Source organism: Ranitomeya imitator, chromosome 4, assembly GCF_032444005.1.
Source record: "Ranitomeya imitator isolate aRanImi1 chromosome 4, aRanImi1.pri, whole genome shotgun sequence".
NCBI classification, from domain to species: Eukaryota; Metazoa; Chordata; class Amphibia; order Anura; family Dendrobatidae; genus Ranitomeya; species Ranitomeya imitator.
The window spans coordinates 56139454-56158067 of NC_091285.1; the positions used below are offsets into that span (position 1 = coordinate 56139454).

The 18614-nt window shown below is 39.8% G+C and overlaps 1 protein-coding gene across 10 annotated transcripts in view; it reads right to left on the reverse strand.

Moving 5' to 3' along the window:
- The window catches only part of LOC138675459 (protocadherin gamma-B2-like), a 502075-nt gene that overhangs the window by 329827 nt on the left and 153634 nt on the right, over positions 1-18614 (reverse strand). The window contains exon 1 of one of the 10 annotated variants that reach the window (XM_069763721.1): positions 12523-15102. The exons of 8 other annotated variants lie outside the window; for them this stretch is intronic. In XM_069763721.1, coding sequence (XP_069619822.1) covers positions 12523-14943 — 2421 coding nt within the window. In that variant the 5' untranslated portion in view covers positions 14944-15102. Of the gene's footprint in view, positions 1-4098; positions 6666-12522; positions 15103-18614 lie in introns of those variants that run through there. One more of the 10 variants, XM_069763726.1, reaches the window with a different exon arrangement.

The following is an 18614-nucleotide window of genomic DNA, read 5'->3' on the forward strand; positions in this document are numbered from 1 at the left end:
ACCAGCGTAAAAGTTAAAAAAAAAAAACACTACATACTTACCTACCGCTGTCTGTCCCCGGCGCTGTGCTCTGCACTCCTCCTGTACTGGCTGTGAGCGCCGGTCAGCTGGAAAGCTGACCGGTGACGTCACTGCTCTGCTTTCCGGCCGCTGTGCTCACAGCCAGTACAGGAGGAGTGGAGAGAAGCAGAGCGCCGGGGACAGACAGCGGTAGGTAAGTATGTAGTGTTTGTTTTTTTTACATTTTCGCTGGTAACCAGGGTAAACATCGGGTTACTAAGCGCGGCCCTGCGCTTAGTAACCCGATGTTTACCCTGGTTACTGGCATCGGTGGTCGCTGGAGAGCTGTCTGTGTGACAGCTCTCCAGCGACCAAACAGCGATGCTGCAGCGATCCGGATCGTTGTCGGTATCGCTGCAGCGTCGCTTAATGTGAAGGGGCCTTAAGGTACCGTCACACTAGACGATATCGCTAGCGATCCGTAACGTTGCAGCGTCCTGGCTAGCGATATCGTCCTGTGTGACAGGCAGCAGCGATCAGGCCCCTGCTGTGCTGTCGCTGGTCGGGGAAGAAAGTCCAGAACTTTATTTGGTCGCTGGATCTCCCGCAGACATCGCTGAATCGGCATGTGTGACACCGATCCAGCGATGTCTTCGCTGGTAACCAGGGTAAACATCGGGTTACTAAGCGCAGGGCCGCGCTTAGTAACCCGATGTTTACCCTGGTTACCATCCTAAAAGTAAAAAAAAACAAACACTACATACTTACCTACAGCCGTCTGTCCTCCAGCGCTGTGCTCTGCACTCCTCCTGTACTGGCTGTGAGCGTCGGTCAGCCGGAAAGCAGAGCGGTGACGTCACCGCTCTGCTTTCCGGCCGCTGTGCTCACAGCCAGTACAGGAGGAGAGCAGAGCACAGTGCTGGAGGACAGACGGCTGTAGGTAAGTATGTACTGTTTGTTTTTTTTTAGTTACCCGATGTTTACCCTGGTTACCAGCATCGTTGGTCGCTGGAGAGCTGTCTGTGTGACAGCTCTCCAGCGACCAAACAGCGACGCTGCAGCGATCCGGATCGTTGTCGGTATCGCTGCAGCGTCGCTAAGTGTGACGGTACCTTTAACTAGAAACTAAATGGCTAAACTCAATGGAAAACAACAACCCCCTGTGGTGCGACAGTAGTGGCCTTAATTACAGAACAAAAGACGGTGATTAGAGGATGTTAGCTAAAATCCTTCAGGTCATTCTACCCGTCTCTGGGTTACAAAGGTAGAAATGTTAAGTGACCCCTCTCTGGGACTTCTAGTGTTAATAAAATATTTGTAATTTTAAATGTTTCCTTGTACATGCCTCCTTTTCCCTATAAATGTTTTGGGATTTTGTGTTTATATTTCATATATGAGGTTAAACAATACATTTTCAGGATTCTCTGATATAAATGATTGACATGTTGCAGCATACTTACCTGTCCATCACCTAATGGAGGGTGGACTTTGGCTAATAATGGAGAAAGGAAGTGAAATTGCTTCATCCTGTACACCACACTTACAGTTTTATTTGAATATCACTTCTAAAGTGAATTACTTTGCAACAGAGCTGAGTTTTGGCTACTAAAGGTATGGATTTACTTGAGTTTCTGTTTCCTACCGTCAGATTGAATTAGATTATGTGGTATGAGGAGGAGTAGAATGAGCTGACAAAAAGTGATACTTATGATATTCCTTTCCGCCATGTTCTACTGTTACTCGCCTACTATAAGTCTGGATAAAAGTGTCATAGTTTCCTCTTCTTTAGGATCCTCCACGAAACATTAAATGGTCATTTGGCCACTTCCCCAAGTTTTGATAGGTTAGTACACCTGAAAGTACCTGCCCTATCACTAGCCATTGGAAAGCTGAGGGTTCGAACACAAATTGCAGCTGGCAGAAGACCAAAGTTCTGCCACAGGCAGCTGGTTGTGTTTGCACAACTGAGAAAGAAAATTGTTCTGCAATTGGCTATCACAGTAGGCAGAATTTTATCCACATGAGGCCACATATAGTATCACAATAAAGCCTAGAGTTTGAGACCAGAAGTCTAGATTTACTGCTAACTTTATAAAAATAAACAGACAAAAGTCAATAAAGGAATTTAAACCACCAAGTACACCAGACACGCATATGAGAGAATACTGGGAGAATACTGTTAGGTCAGATGAAACCAAAATTGAACTATTTGGATGCCATAATACACACCATATTTGGAATCCTAAAGACACTGCATATCACCATTCAACATCATACCAACAGATAAGTTTGGAGGTAGGAGCATCATGGTATTGGCCTTTCATTGAGCAAACGGCATTGGAAAACTTTATATAGTTGAAGGAATTTATAAATGTATCAACGCATTTTTAAAAAAGTCTGTTGCCATCTACCAGGATGATGTAGGTGAAACGTGGGTGGACATTTCAGCAAGACAATGATCCCAAACTCCAGCTTGGAAACTCTCAATTGGTTTCAGAGAAGAAAATAAAGTTGCTAAAATGGCCCAGCCAATCGCCTTGCCTGAACCCAATAAAAAATTCAAGGAAGGACCTAAAGCTTAGAGTTGATAGACGGAGCCCACTGACTCTTTAGGATTTGAAGAGTTTTTTTTGTAGAAGAATGGGCCAAAATTACACCTGACCAATGCATGCGACTAGCTTCACTGCAATCTTACCTTCACTGCAATTATTTTTTCTCTAAGGCTACTTTCACACTAGCGTTAACTGCAAACCGTCACAAAAACGTCTTTTTGCCAAAAAAACGGATGCGTCAAAAAACTGCAAAATGTATGCAACGCATACAGCATTTCGACGGATCTGTCTATTTGGGGATGTCTGGCCAATTAGCTAAAAAAATCCTGTTTCTGAGCATGCTCAGTAGAAAAAAACGTATTGCAGCGCTGCATTGCGTCGTACGACGTGTCTCGATGCATCCGTCGCTCATAGACTTTCATTGTAGCCAAAGACGCATGCCGATGGATGCGCCGAGACACGTTTCTTTATCGGAGCCAAAAAACGTTGCAATCTACGTTTTTCCAGACGACGTGTCGCCTAATTTCGACGCATCCGCCGAAAGACGTATACCGACGTATGCAAATCCGTCGCAATGCGTCGCCAATACAAGTCTATGGGGAAAAAACGCATCCAGCAAAATATTTTGCTGGATGCGTTTTTTCTGTAAAACGACGCATTTTAACGTATTGCAGTTAACGCTAGTGTGAAAGTAGCCTTAGCCAATCCAGAAAAACACCTTAATTATGTCACTTTATAGAAAAAAGCAATGGTATTCTAATATTACTGAAATTAAAAAAAAAATAGAACGCACATCCAAAAATAATACATCAATCTATTGCTGCTAAGGAAAAATTTACAAAAAATAAACGGACGTTCTTAGTTAACATTGGTATATTATTGCAAACACTATGATGAAATAAAAGCATCATCTTCATGTAACATAGCACAACATGATTACCAGCCGACATGAGAACAATTCATATTATTTTAGATAGAAGTAGCTACTGTACGTTATCGCAATTACACCAGTTTTCTGTTGATCACCTGACAAACTGCATTGCACGTGAATACTATATATTTAAAGCATCACTTCTTTCAAATAATCTTCGTGGTCCCACCAGGCCAAAACAGATCAGACAAAAGTAACTTATAGTTTCCTTCCTACTTTTTCTAGATTCTGAAACAAGAGATACAAATCATCCAATATTCAATATTCCAGAAATAATAGAAAATACATAAATGCCAAATTAGGTTGTGCTACGGTTGTCAGATAATCAGATTTTAGTTTTAACATTTTGGTGCATATATTAAAAACATATGGCAGATCCTATCAGTGGCTTTAACCTAGAACAGTTTTTATGTACATGGCTCATTGTGCCTTCCGAGTATGACAAAACTTGCACATTGCCAACCAATGTAAAAGAATAAGACTGAAGTTTTATTAATATTGATAAATCATGGAGTAATAAATACTCATGAACTGTTATCCTATCAATAATCATATTCAATTTCAGAAGAAAAAAGAAAATGGAAATACTTTTAGTTTCAGCCATAATAAACTCACCTGTGGTGTATCTGAGGTCGATAAATCTTCTTTAACACTTTGATTTCCAAGTCCAGGATCATCGGCGTCAATGAGATTATCCACAGGAACTTCTTGATTTGGTTTCATATAAGTAAAGTCACTCTCACTGGCATCAAAGCCCACGCAGACATTGTAGGAGTAAGGAAATGGTAAAGTTCCAGTCTCATAGTGAGAAAGGATTCTGGGATCAACTGGAGGATATAAATTGGAGCTGAGATTACTGAACATTGGGACAGGCTCCGATTTTTTGCACTTTGAGATAATGACCAACATCACAGTGATAATAAAGAGCAGTGAAATTAATCCAAGGAAGATGATTAAGTAAAACTGTAAACTAGATTGTGGATTTTCTTCAATGTCTTGTTCACTGAACTTGGGGCCCATCTGTTGGAAGTTGTTTGTAATAACGAGGTTTAGGGTAACAGTAGATGAGAGAGAGGGGTCTCCGTTGTCCTTCACCATCACCACGATCTTATGATTCAATACATCCTTCTCTAGAAAGATACGGGAGGTTCTTATTTCTCCAGTATGCTGAGTGATGGCAAAATAAGAAGGTTCTGACAACTGTAGAAAATGGTAAGAGAGCCAAGAATTGTGTCCAGAGTCTGAATCTATGGCCACCACCTTAGTTATCAAGGACCCTTGTTCAGAATCAAAAGGAACCATTTCATATGCAGTCACACCTCCGCTGTCTGCTGATGGGTATAATATCTTTGGTGCGTTATCGTTCTGATCCACAATACGGATAAGCAATGTTGTGTTGCTGCTCAGAGGTGGAGATCCATTGTCTCTAGCATTTATTTGTATGTAAAACTCTTTTTGTTGTTCATAATCAAATGATCTCTGGGCATAGAGGACCCCGGTCTCTATATTGATGGAGAGGTAGGAGGTTGCTGTGAGTTCTTCTGCATTAGAATTGGAGATGAAATAAAATATTTTTGCGTTGTCTCCAGTGTCTGGATCTGATGCTTGTATACTGTATATGGAAGACCCTGGTAAATTGTTCTCCGGGACATATACAACATAAGTACTTCTGATAAACATTGGTGGGTTGTCATTGACATCTGATACCTCCAGAGTGATGGTTCTTCTGCTGGAAAGTGCAGGAGATCCTCGGTCAGTGGCTAAAATAGTAATGTTATAGCTAGAAACCTTCTCTCTGTCCATAGAACTTGTGGTAACAATTCTGTAATAATTTTCAGATGATAACACTAAATTAAATGGCATTTCTTCAAAAAGTTTACTGTCCACTTCTCCATTCTGTCCTGAGTCTTTATCATGAACTTCAATCAGAGCGATCATTGTACCCACAGCCGAATCCTCAGGAATCGGAGAAGACAGTGATGTGAGGGATATCTCAGGAACATTGTCATTCTCATCCATAACTTCTATTAATACTTTACAATGGGCTACAAGACCTCCTCCATCTTTTGCTTGCACAGAGAGCTCATAACTTGATGTTAGTTCGAAATCTAACTTATTTACTTTAATATCTCCGGTCATGGAGTGAATGCTGAATGTTCCTGTGTGATGGACATTTCCTGATGTCTTACTAAAGGAATATGTGATCTGTCCATTGGCACCTTCATCCTTGTCTGTGGCATTCACTGTGATTACTGTGGTATTTATTGGTGTATTCTCATTTACACTGACTTTATATACTAACTGGGTGAATATTGGGAAATTATCATTAACATCAGTAACAATGACCCTTATTAAGGCAGTTCCAGATCTCACAGGTTTGCCTCCATCCATAGCTGTTAATATGAGCTCATGAAAACTCTGTGTCTCCCTATCTAATGGTTTCTCTTGAACAAGCTCCAGAAATGTACTGCCATCTGGATTTCTATCTTCACTCAGTGTAAAATACTGATTATCACTGAGCTTATATGTCTGCACAGTGTTAGAGCCAATATCTGGATCTTCTGCCGTCTGTAAAGCAAATCTGGTCCCTGCTGTGGTTAATTCAATAGTCTCTACAGAAAACATGTCAGGGAAGAATGCTGGAGAATTATCATTTATATCCTGGATTTCTACCTTTGTCTTAACAATATCAAATGGGTTTTCAACCACTGCATCAAAGGTTAGGTAGCAGGAAGCTGCTCTCCCACACAATGTCTCCCTGTCTATCCTGTCATTAATGTAAAGATTTCCAGTATTAGGATTTACATAGAAATATTTCTCTGCTGATCTGGACACAATCCTCAGCTTTCTAGATGAGAGCTGCTTATTATCCAATCCAAGGTCATCTGCAATATTTGCTATAACAGAGTCTTTCCTCATCTCTTCTACAATGGAATAATGAATCTGAGCAGAGATTGAATGACACAGCCAAAAACATAAAGAAAATTCTACTTGCCATCTGAGTCCTTTGTATTTTTCTGTATAAGGTTTCATCTCATTTATCAGCTTCCGAATTCTTCCAAGAAATAGTATTTGGTAAATCAGTATTGCAATTCCAGATTATTAATAAAATATTCCTATAAATCCAGTAAATATGGTAGAGAGAATGCAGATAATGTCTGCCCCCTCCTAGTGCAGATCTGCAGTACGAGTGAAAAGAAAACACCAGTGGATATCCAGTTCTGCATTTCTATTTTTATTAGGCAAACAGTGGCGCTCTGAGGTCAAAGTGAGGAACTGCAGGTCAGATTTTGTTTTAGAATTCCATATTAGAACTAGGTCTTTTTAGATTTATAGACAATAAATATATTGAGATACTAATTTTAAATTTATAGAATTACAGACAATCACTTTGTATACAAAATCTACAATGTAACTTTTCGCCTAGAAAGTTGCTTTAAAGAGATATAGCTTTACTTTCAAAACAGATATATTTTATAATTTCAGTACATTTTTTAAATCCAGGATTTCTTCTATTTACTTTTCTACATATTTAAATAGATTTACATTGATATATAATTTATAAAGTATATTATACTGCTTACAAATTACAAGGAGCCTAGTAAAACATAACTCCCAACCAGCAACGTGTTTGTTGGTTTGCATCCATTTAATAACCTTTTTATGCAGGCCAACCCTGCTTCAAATGAGCAATGAACATTTAGGAATAAACTCTTCTGTTGCTATTGTCCTCAACATTGCAGATCCCATTTACACTGGAAGATGTGCTGCCGAGGACGATCATCAAACAACATTTTGCCTAGAGAATGAGCATCATCGGGTGTTCGGTGGATTGTTTAGACTCCACAATTATTGCGAATGAGTCTTCACTATAATCGTGGATTCCAAAAGTATAGGATAACTTAAATCATAACTCAATTATATATGCACAGTAGGAGGGTGAATGGGTTCTCAGCTTGTTACAAGCTTTACCATGCTAGAACTCATCATAATAGACAGATCACAAAGGTTCCCTTGTTAGGAACCCCAAGGATCTGTTGGGAAATCTTATAGCAACAGTTCAATTTCCCGAAGCACCACAGGGTAAACTAATCATTACAGAGAACCTACAAGTAGTGTGGGAAAAAATTCCCTTTGGATCTTGGTCCTTTGTCATTGCTTTCTAATCTGGTCAAGAAGCAAAGGGCTCGTTTAGATTAGACAAACTGCGGTGTTAAACAACCACTGATCACCTACACGTTTGCTGATCAGTGGTGGTTTAACAACCTGTTTAGACAAGTTGAGTTAGCTTAAACTGTGCAGAGAAAGATCAGGAATAGATGATTCTGTGCTCATTGTTCTCGGCAGCACGTATCCTGATTACAAAGGATGATGTGATGCCAAAAAGGTGTTTTTTTGTAAAACATCTTTAAAAGAACATTATGCCTTCGGAACAAGTAACGGATAAACAGCAGCCTGCCTACAGTACACTTGTTTGTGATAATCATGCAGTTGAAATAGAATCAAAGGAACGTGACAGAGAACTCCTCTTTGTTAACTGACAATTCCTTCATGGGTAACTAAAATAAGTTCTTTAAGCTAGACAAGTTTTAATATATTTATATATACTAAAACAGACTAAGGGACCTTTATAAACGCTTAGGAAGCCTTTTCAGGCGTTTTTTGTTCATTATTGAAATTTACTGAGATAATGGCTTTTGGGTTTTCATTGGCTGGAAGCCATAATCATCAACATTAACAGAAATAAACACATGAAATAGATCATTCTGTTTGTAATGACTCTATATGAGTTTCACTTTTTGTATTGAAGAACTGAAATAAATTAACTTTTTGATGATATTCTAATTTTATGAGAAGCACCTGTATATACCCCATCATATACTAGACAATATTGTGTAGAATTCATAACTAAATTTGCACTATATTAACAAAAAATATAAGATAAATATATTTTAAAAGATCAAAATAATTCAGTATGTTCTTTATATCTAAGACAAAGACAATATTTGCAAGACTCCAGGATTCAGCCTTCTGGATAAACAGATGATCACCAAGGGAACAGAAGTTTTAATAGGACGACCACTTTGATGGATTAAGTGCAACATAAAGTGCTAGAATCGAACTTTAAAATGGTAAAATGTGGGATTAAAAAAGGTTAAAAATTAAATATGTAATGGGACTGACACCCATCACATGTCCATTATAATACTTGTGTGTTCTTTCTGTATGTGCCAGTGGTGCTTTTGGGAACCATCAATCATCATGGATACATTTTTTCCTCTGTACTTATTAAAACTATGCACCTGATAAAGTGCAGAAAATAATTACAGAATAGACTGAAACACCATTTTAAATACTTAACAACTTGTGCAAATTCTCCACCAAATGTTTTTAAATCTTCACCAGCAAAAAAAATATATAACCAATAGAATTACTATCTCAAAATAACATCATAAAAAATCATAAAGATATATTTAAAATGAGAAAGACATAAAAATTGAGAAACTAAGGTAATATAATAAACTCAATAGTCCAAGGTGTTAAAAATACAAATTTATAAAATTAAACTGATGTTAAAAAGACATGAAAGAGACCTAGTTCCCCAAAAAATACCTCTCCCAAAAATTCAAATGTAAGAATTAGAAATATAAACTTTTAGTTTGTAAACCAAAATAGTCAAACCAAATCCACAAGGTCAAAATATATATAGCAATAAGTAAAAGAAAACTGTAGACCTACTGTACATATGTGCAAGTATATCAAGGCAAGGTTTAGAAGCACCATATGGTGACCTTGCATAAATAACACACATATTGTTAGGGCTAGCGGAACACACCAAATAATAAGAAAGGTAGAATAAGGTGCATTCGCAACCCGGGGTCCACCATGCAGAGATGGAACCTGCTGCCAAGTAATGACAGACTATATGGCGGTACAATGTGAATACACACACAGGTTAACTTCACCCTGTGTGAAGGAAGCAAACCCTGTTAAGTCACAGGGCCGTGGTACCGCACACAAGAGCGCAAGCAAGGAGTCACCGAGCTCAGTCAAAGACTTGGGATCCGAGTCCGTCTAGATTACTTGTGCTCGACACCGCTAATGGGGTGTCAGTGTAACCAAAATAATAATAAAAGATGCACGAGAGTGCATGCGGTGCCGCACTGGCGGACGCCACTAACCACCCAGGCTTGGGTCAGGAAAGCGCTATGAAAGCGCACGGCGCCGCACTGGCGGACACAGCAATTAGATGCTGTATTGTGTGTTATGTGCTGGTGGCTAAGTCGGGCGCTAGATAGCAATCATCCACCTTCCGCGAGCAGTCATCCAATAGGGAGGGGATTTTAAAGAACGACTTTCACTCACAACACACACGTTTACAAATGTACACTAGCACATGGTCGTGCGGCCATGCGAGCCTTATATAGCTGCAGCAAGTAAAAGACCTTCCTAGAAGGACCAATGAGAGACTGCCATACCTGAGCATGTGACCCTAGATCTCCACTGAGAGATCTTGCCCAGGGCATGCTCAGTGTGTGCAAAGCAGGACTTAGTCCTAGCACCTACAGGACCTTCCTGAAAGGACCAATGGACTTAGCTGCAGTATCTGACCATGTGACCCGCGATCACCACTGAGAGACGAGAAAAGCAGGACTTAGTCCCAGAAGCGTCTGCTCGCCGCTGCCCAGCACTTGCTTCAATGGCAGAAGCAGGAAAAGCAGCAGTAACTCTTTGTACAGAGTGGGAGTGAACAAGACGCTGGGACCGACGTCTCCGCTGAGCAGACTCCACTGTGGCTGGAGAGGAATGGGAGACCGCAGCAGAGATGGTTTGAGATTCCCCCTGTGTAGAGGCAGGAACTCGACACATATCATATGTATGATGCGCAGAGAGTCGATATTTCACATGAAATAATGACATATTTTCAATAGTGTATAAATAGGTACATGTCATAAGTAGATTATATATAAAATATACTGCACAGTGCTGTGAACAGGTCCCTAAAGCAGATATAAAGTGAATACAGTGCCTTGAATAAGATAACTACAAGGATAAATAATTACCTATAGACATTATTAAGCTAGTTGTGAAAAAGGTAAAAGATGCTAGATCTGAACATTTTTGGGGGGCGATAGGATAAGCCGGATGCTTCTCACAGTGAAACAGGTGTTGTGTGACATCTGTAGGGTGATAGATACGTCGATGAATAAATAGTATCGCACTGAACAGCTATATTAACATAAAGAAATGAATGAAAAAAGTATGTTTTAAACTTTGAAATAAGAGCAAAAAGGGCACGTGGGCCAATTAGAGTGAGGTAGATGCTTTTATCCGTGCACATTCTAACAATAACCACCTGGGCAATAATAATGTGAATTAGGTGGGTAATGTTAGTAATAGTCCCCAGAAAATATATGATTGGTGACCCCTAGATGCTGGAAAGTAGCATACTTATTCATCTAGGATTTACTTCCATTCAATATGAACACAATAAAAATGGCAAAAGAGTCATACTATGTGTGGTTTTGGCCATTGGACACAACAGATCTCCATACTCTACCTAACTGACATCACACGCCACTGACTCCTTCATCCATGTGGTTACCAGGGATGCCACTGGCTGGAACGCCACGGTCCTATCATCTTCAAGGAAACCTTTCAGCGTCACATTGCACTGCCTGGACTTTATCAAGCGCAGGAGCGTTGAAGACGCTGTCAAATTCATATCTTCCCTCGGATGATGAAGATTCAACCTCTGTACATAGTATGTCTCTTTTAACATTTTTATTATGTTGTTCCTATTGAATTGAAGCAAGGTTGATAAATTCTGGATAACTAAGTCTGCTACTTACCAGCATCCAGGGATCACCAACCATATATTTGTACAGGTGTTTATTGTTACCAGTTTGTATTAATACAACCATGCACCTCACTATGATTGGCACAAGTGCGTTTTTGCTTTCTAGGTTTCAAATATACCTTTTTCATTTATGTCTTTATGTTAATATAGATGTTTAGTGCAATAGAACTTTTTCATCTAATTATGTAGCTAGTGCCTGTACTTCTGAGAGAAACATAATGGGAGTGCAAGAGCACCTCGATGCGCGTTTCACCGCACTGGGCTTTGTCAGGAGGCATTTTATATAATTATTAGCATCTGCTTTAAATAGAGAACTAATTGTATATAATACTACATGAATTAGAAATGAGAAGACTCTACTCTTTATGCACGTTTTCTTACAGCAAGATGGACATTATTGTGACTGCCATCTCCCATCTTTGCATCTCCATTATAGATACAAATAAATAATTTCATCAACTTTAGTCCTTAAAGAAGAAAAATAGAAGAAATAAAAAATGTTTCCTATGTGAGAGAAGCTGCTATGATACAATTATATAACGCGCTGTCCAACAGAATGTACTTTATTTTTAAAAACAACAAACTGCAAAATGGTAAAATAAAGTATTACTTAAATTGATAAAACCCTCAATGCTCTCCTGTCTTTGTTTCCTTTGCAATTTTTTGTTCTCTTGGTTGTTTTGATACATTCCCACCTACAGTCCATGACATGCTACAGCTGTCACATGCACAGTATAGTAAACAGGATGGTGGGGAAAATCGAAGCCTTGGTACAGGGGATGCAATGAATTAGTAAGGTGAATATTTCTTATTTTTAGAACATTGCTAAAATGACACGGAGCACAATAATCACTTCAATTTCTAAAAAATGTTAATAACTAGTGACTAGTTAATAACTAGGTGACCTCCGAGTATTTTTTAGTGCTCGGAGATTTAGTTTTCCTCACCGCAGCTGAATGATTTACATCTGTTAGCCAGCATGATTACATGTGGGGATTCCCTAGCAACCAGGCAACCCCACATGTAATCAAGATGGCTAAGAGATGTAAACATTCAGCTGAGGTGATGAAAACTAAATCTCCGAGCACTAAAAAATACTCAGTCACCCGAGCGTGCTCGGGAAATCTCGAGTATATTCATCACTATTAATAACAGCTTATTTTTTTTGTTAAGCTCACCTGAAAAGCATCTGAAGTCGGTAAAGCTTCTTTAACACTTTGATTTCCAAGTCCAGGATCATCGGCGTCTATGAGATTATCCACAGGAATGTCTTGATTTGTTGCCATATAAGTAAAGTCACTTTCACTGGCATCAAAGCCCACGCAGACATTGTAGGAGTAAGGAAAAGGTAATGTTCCAGTCTCATAGTGAGAAAGGATTCTGGGATCAACTGGAGGATATAAATTGGAGCTGAGGTTACTGAACATTGGGACGGGTTCTGATTTCTTGCACTTTGAGATAATGACCAACATCACAGTGATAATAAAGAGCAGTGAAATTAATCCAAGGAAGATGATTAAGTAAAACTGTAAATTAGATTGTGGATTTTCTTCAATGTCTTGTTCATTGAACTTGGGGACCATCTGTTGGAAGTTGTTTGTAATAACGAGGTTTAGGGTAACAGTAGATGAGAGAGAGGGGTCTCCATTGTCTTTCGCCATCACCACGATCTTATGATTCAATACATCCTTCTCTAGAAAGATACGGGATGTTCTAATTTCTCCAGTATGCTGAGTGATGGCAAAATAAGAAGGTTCTGACAACTGAAGAAAATGGTAAGAGAGCCAAGAATTGTGTCCAGAGTCCGGATCTATGGCCACCACCTTAGTTATCAAGGACCCTTGTTCAGAATCAAACGGGACCATTTCATATGCAGTCACACCTCCGCTGTCTGCTGATGGGTACAATATCTTTGGTGCGTTATCGTTCTGATCCACAATACGGATAAGCAATGTTGTGTTGTTGCTCAGAGGTGGAGATCCATTGTCTCTAGCGTTTATTTGTATGTGAAACTCTTTTTGTTGTTCATAATCAAATGATCTCTGGGCATAGAGGACCCCGGTCTCTATATTGATGGAGAGGTAGGAGGTTGCTGTGAGTTCTTCTGTATTAGCATTAGAGATGGAATAAAATATTTTTGCGTTGTCTCCAGTGTCAGGATCTGATGCTTGTATATTGTATATGGAAGACCCTGGTAAATTGTTCTCCGGGACATATACAACATAAGTATTTCTGATAAACATTGGAGGGTTGTCATTGACATCTGATACCTCCAGAGTGATGGTTCTTCTGCTGGAAAGTGGAGGAGATCCTCGGTCAGTGGCTAAAATAGTAATGTTATAACTAGGAACCTTCTCTCTGTCCATAGAACGTGTGGTAACAATTCTGTAATAATTGTCAGAAGATAACACTAAATTAAATGGCATTTCTTCCAAAAGTTTACAGTCCACTTCGCCATTCTCTCCTGAGTCTTTGTCATGAACTTCAATCAGAGCGATCATTGTACCCAAAGCCGAATCCTCAGGAATCGGAGAAGACAGTGATGTGAGGGATATCTCAGGAGCATTGTCATTCTCGTCTACAACTTCTATCAGTACTTTACAGTGGGATATCAGGCCTCCTCCATCTTTGGCTTGTACAGAGAGCTCAAAATTATCAGCTAGTTCAAAATCCAGGTTAAGATTTATTTTAATTTCTCCGGTCACAGGGTGGACACTGAATATTCCTGTATGATGGACTTTTTCTGATGTCTTACTAAAGGAATATGTGATCTGTCCATTGGCCCCTTCATCCTTGTCTGTGGCATTAACTGTGATTATTGTGGTATTTATTGGTGTATTCTCATTTACACTGACTTTATATACTGACTGGGTGAACATTGGGAAATTATCATTAACATCAGTGACTATGACCCTTATTAAGGCAGTTCCAGATCTCACAGGTTTGCCTCCATCCATAGCTGTTAATATGAGCTCATGAAGACTCTGTGTCTCCCTATCTAATGGTTTCTCTTGGACAAGCTCTAGAAATCTACTTCCATCTGGATTTCTGTCTTCACTCAGTGTAAAATACTGATTATCACTGAGCTTATATGTCTGCACAGAGTTAGAGCCAATATCTGGATCTTCTGCCGTCTGTAAAGCAAATCTGGTCCCTGCTGTGGTTAATTCAATTGTCGCTAAAGTGAATACATCAGTAAAAAATTCTGGAGAATTATCATTTATATCTTGAATTTCCATCTTTATCTTAACAATATTGAATGGATTTTCAACCACAACATCAAAGGTTACGTAGCAGGAAGCTGCTCTCCCACACAATGTCTCCCTGTCTATCCTGTCCTTAATATACAGATTTCCACTGTTAGGATTTACATAGAAATATTTCTCTGCTGATCTGGACACAATCCTCAGTTTTCTAGATGAGAGCTGCTTAATATCTAATCCAAGGTCATCTGCAATATTTGCTATAGCAGAGTCTTTTCTCATTTCTTCTACAATGGAATAATGAATCTGACCGGAGATTGAATGACACAACCAAAAACATAAAGAAAATGTTACTTGCCATCTGAGTCCTTTGTCTCTCTCTGCATAAGGTTTCATCTCAATCACCAGCTCCTAAATCTTCCAGGGAATATTCCTTGATATATCAGTAGTGGTAATCCAGAATGTTCCAGCAAATGTTAGTTTACATCCAGTTGTTTATAGAATAATATAGACAGAATCCAGGCAATGTCTGTGTCTCCTGTAGATCTGCAGTATGTGTCTGAGAGTAGACACGGTGGATCCCCAGCTATGTAACTCGTATTCCTCGTTTTATTGGTTAAACAGCGGCGCTCTGAGGAGAATTTGAGGAACTGCAGTCTACTTGTATTTCAGACTTCCGCACAACAGTTGCTTAGAGATACTTAAACATATATGATAGTGAGATTCTCTTTTTATATGTAAAATGTTTAATTTAATATATATATATATGTCTGTGCAGGTGTGCTTGTATGTACATTTTAAAATAAAAAAAGTCTCAATATCGTATTAGTATATATATAGTACAGATTTAGAAAGCACAATATATTTTCAATATTTTATAGGAAGCACTTTTTTTTCTTTAATGTAATAGTCTTTTTCTGCAATAAAATCTGACACAAAATTTTATCCTGATCTTTTATTTTTGTTCATGGCAATACTAATGGATCAATCATCTTGTAACTTGACCAAATGGGATACTTGTAGAATATGATATTGATTAAGTGTGAGTGACATATGAATTCTTAGTCTGTAAGCAGTTTTATTGTTTATAACCTTCTGATAACTTAAGATGTATTTATATAAAAAAAAACTGACCAGCATTTCCAAACAGAAAAAGACAAACGTGAACAGGTGCTAGCTAAGAGAGCCACTCTATATAAGTAATAAATTAAAGCTGCACTCTGAAACGCTCTGATATGTAAACATTGAATATATGAAACTGGACCTGCATTACTGCTGTAGAAAGCAAGTTAAAAATGAAGGTGCTTAGTGTTAGAGGCCAGGACTTCCCTGCTGTGGGGGATGTATCTCAGGCAATGTTTGGTGTGAGGTCTGGCCGCTGGGTCTGCTGCTTAGTGCAAACATTGGTCCCAGCATCTTGCTCAGGCTCCTGTAATACATGTAATTACTGCTGACTCTCCAGCTAAAGTCTATGGTAACCAGTGGTATGCCAAGGCGCCCCACTCTCTGGAGTATAAGTCCAGAAAAGACCTTACTGAGCATGTCCGTGATGTGGCGCCTTGTCATTGGTGCTCGGATGCTTTCTGCTCTGGAGATGGGGCAGCTCCGGATTGGCCAACGGGCGACACCCAGTCTGACCGGGCATGAGTGTTTGGAGGTGGAGCCTGGCGCATAAAGGGCTTTCAGCAAAGCATGCGGGGGTGCTAGCACCACTTGTGTTTGGTGTATGTGTGAGTGGATTCACTACTGCTCTGTCTGTGTTTGGTGTGTTTAGCACCGTATCAGCTACCAGTAGGATGTCAGTGATCTATGTTAGCATGTGTTCAGGGCTGATCCTGTGCCATTAGAATTCTGGCACCTCCGGAGAGGAGATTGGCTGTGTGAGTTCAGGGCTGGCATCAAGCCATTAGAATTCCGGCTCCTCCGGAGAGGAGATTTACTATGTGTTCTTGCTGACTGTGAGATTTTGCTATAATTTCCCATCCCATGTGTATGATATACTTCCCTGTGGGGTTAACAGGGTATTGCACCTCAGACCGAGTTCAACCCACGCGTTCTTTTGCAGCGGTTCTAACGGGGTATTGCATACTTCTTACTGTCCCTGTACCCCTCGGTGGTTAGCTGAGCTGGTACTTACATTCCCTGTACCCCTCAGTGGTTAGCTGAGCTGGTACTTACATTCCCTGTACCCCTCAGTGGTTAGCTGAGCTGGTACTTACATTTCCTGTACCCCTCAGCGGTTAGCTGAGCTTGTACTTACATTCCTTGTACCCCTCGGTGGTTAGCTGAGCTTGTACTTACATTCTCTGTACCCCTCGGTGGTTAGCTGAGCTGGTACTTACATTCCCTGTACCCCTTGGTGGTTAGCTGAGCTTGTACTTACATTCCCTATACCCCTCAGTGGTTAGCTGAGCTTGTACTTACATTCCCTGTACCCCTCAGTGGTTAGCTGAGCTGGTACTTACATTCCCTGTACCCCTTGGTGGTTAGCTGAGCTGGTACTTACATTCCCTGTACCCCTCAGTGGTTAGCTGAGCTGGTACTTACATTCCCTGTACCCCTTGGTGGTTAGCTGAGCTTGTACTTACATTCCCTATACCCCTCAGTGGTTAGCTGAGCTTGTACTTACATTCCCTGTACCCCTCGGTGGTTAGCTGAGCTTGTACTTACATTCCCTATACCCCTCAGTGGTTAGCTGAGCTTGTACTTACATTCCATTTACCCTCGGTGGTTAGCTGAGCTGGTACTTACATTCCCTGTACCCCTCGGTGGTTAGCTGAGCTGGTACTTACATTCCCTGTACCCCTCGGTGGTTAGCTGAGCTTGTACTTACATTCCCTGTACCCCTTGGTGGTTAGCTTTGCTGGTACTTACATTCCCTGTACCCCTCGGTGGTTAGCTGAGCTGGTACTTACTGTCCCTGTACCTCTCAGTGGTTAGCTGAGTAGGTACTCCTCTCCCTGTGCACCTCTGAGTTGTATTTGGGTTTGGTTTTCTGCGTTCCATTCACACTGTGTGGAGTTAACGCAGTGTGTTTAAGGAGGAACGTTCTCTAGTTTTTTATCCATCTTGTTCATATTAGCAGCAGTTTACTGCACGGTGGATCCAGGATTGCGATTGCACTGTATTTGTTATTTATTTTTATTTGGTTCAATCCGCAAACCTAACACTTAGTGCATAAATTGGCTAATTTGTGTGAGCCCAACAGCCAGCAACAAGGTGTAACTCTTTGTTGGGATCCTAAACCTAACATGATGCTTCTCCCGGGCTAAAAGCCTACAATTATATGGACATATAGGATCAAGCTCCATTTAAACCCGTCTTTGCTGATGGGAGGAGAACTCAGTCAGAGGGCATGTACAACAAATATAAAAAACTGACCGACACTTCCAAACAGAAAAAAATTAATAAGAACAGGTGCAAGCTAAGAGAGCAACTCTCTGTATAGCTAACAAATTAAAGCTGCACTCTGAAACACTAATATCTGTACACAATATGAAACTGGAATTGAAATCGGAACAGTCGCTGGCTGTTGGGCTCACATTAATTGGCCATTTTATGCTCCAAGTACCTTCATTTATTAACTTGTTTTCTACAGCAGTAATTCAGTACGAATTTCATATATTCAATGGACATATCTTAGAATTTTAGAGAGCAGCTTTAATTTGTTAGCTAAGGTTGCATGTACGCTATGTTAACATAATTCATGGAACGAAAACGGAAATCAACCCTCACTATATCAATATATACATAGAAATAAAACAAGAGGTGAAATAAGATATCTGCAAGTTTATTATCTATGCAAAATTTCCTTGCCAGAGGCATAGAAAGGTTTGTTTTTCAACGAAGGCAAAGGTTTATTCAGTTTGCGCTCCTAAACCTAATCCTAATAATTTCGACTTTGGCCAGGGCAACGTGGCTCCCCTCCCGAATCCCTCAATCCCTTATACAATCGGCACCAACATTCTATCATAAGTTATGCATGCATAAAATGGAACAACTACTGTGAAGAAAAGTGAAAATAAAGTAAGAATTACTATCACACTTTAAATGGTGATATTTATAGT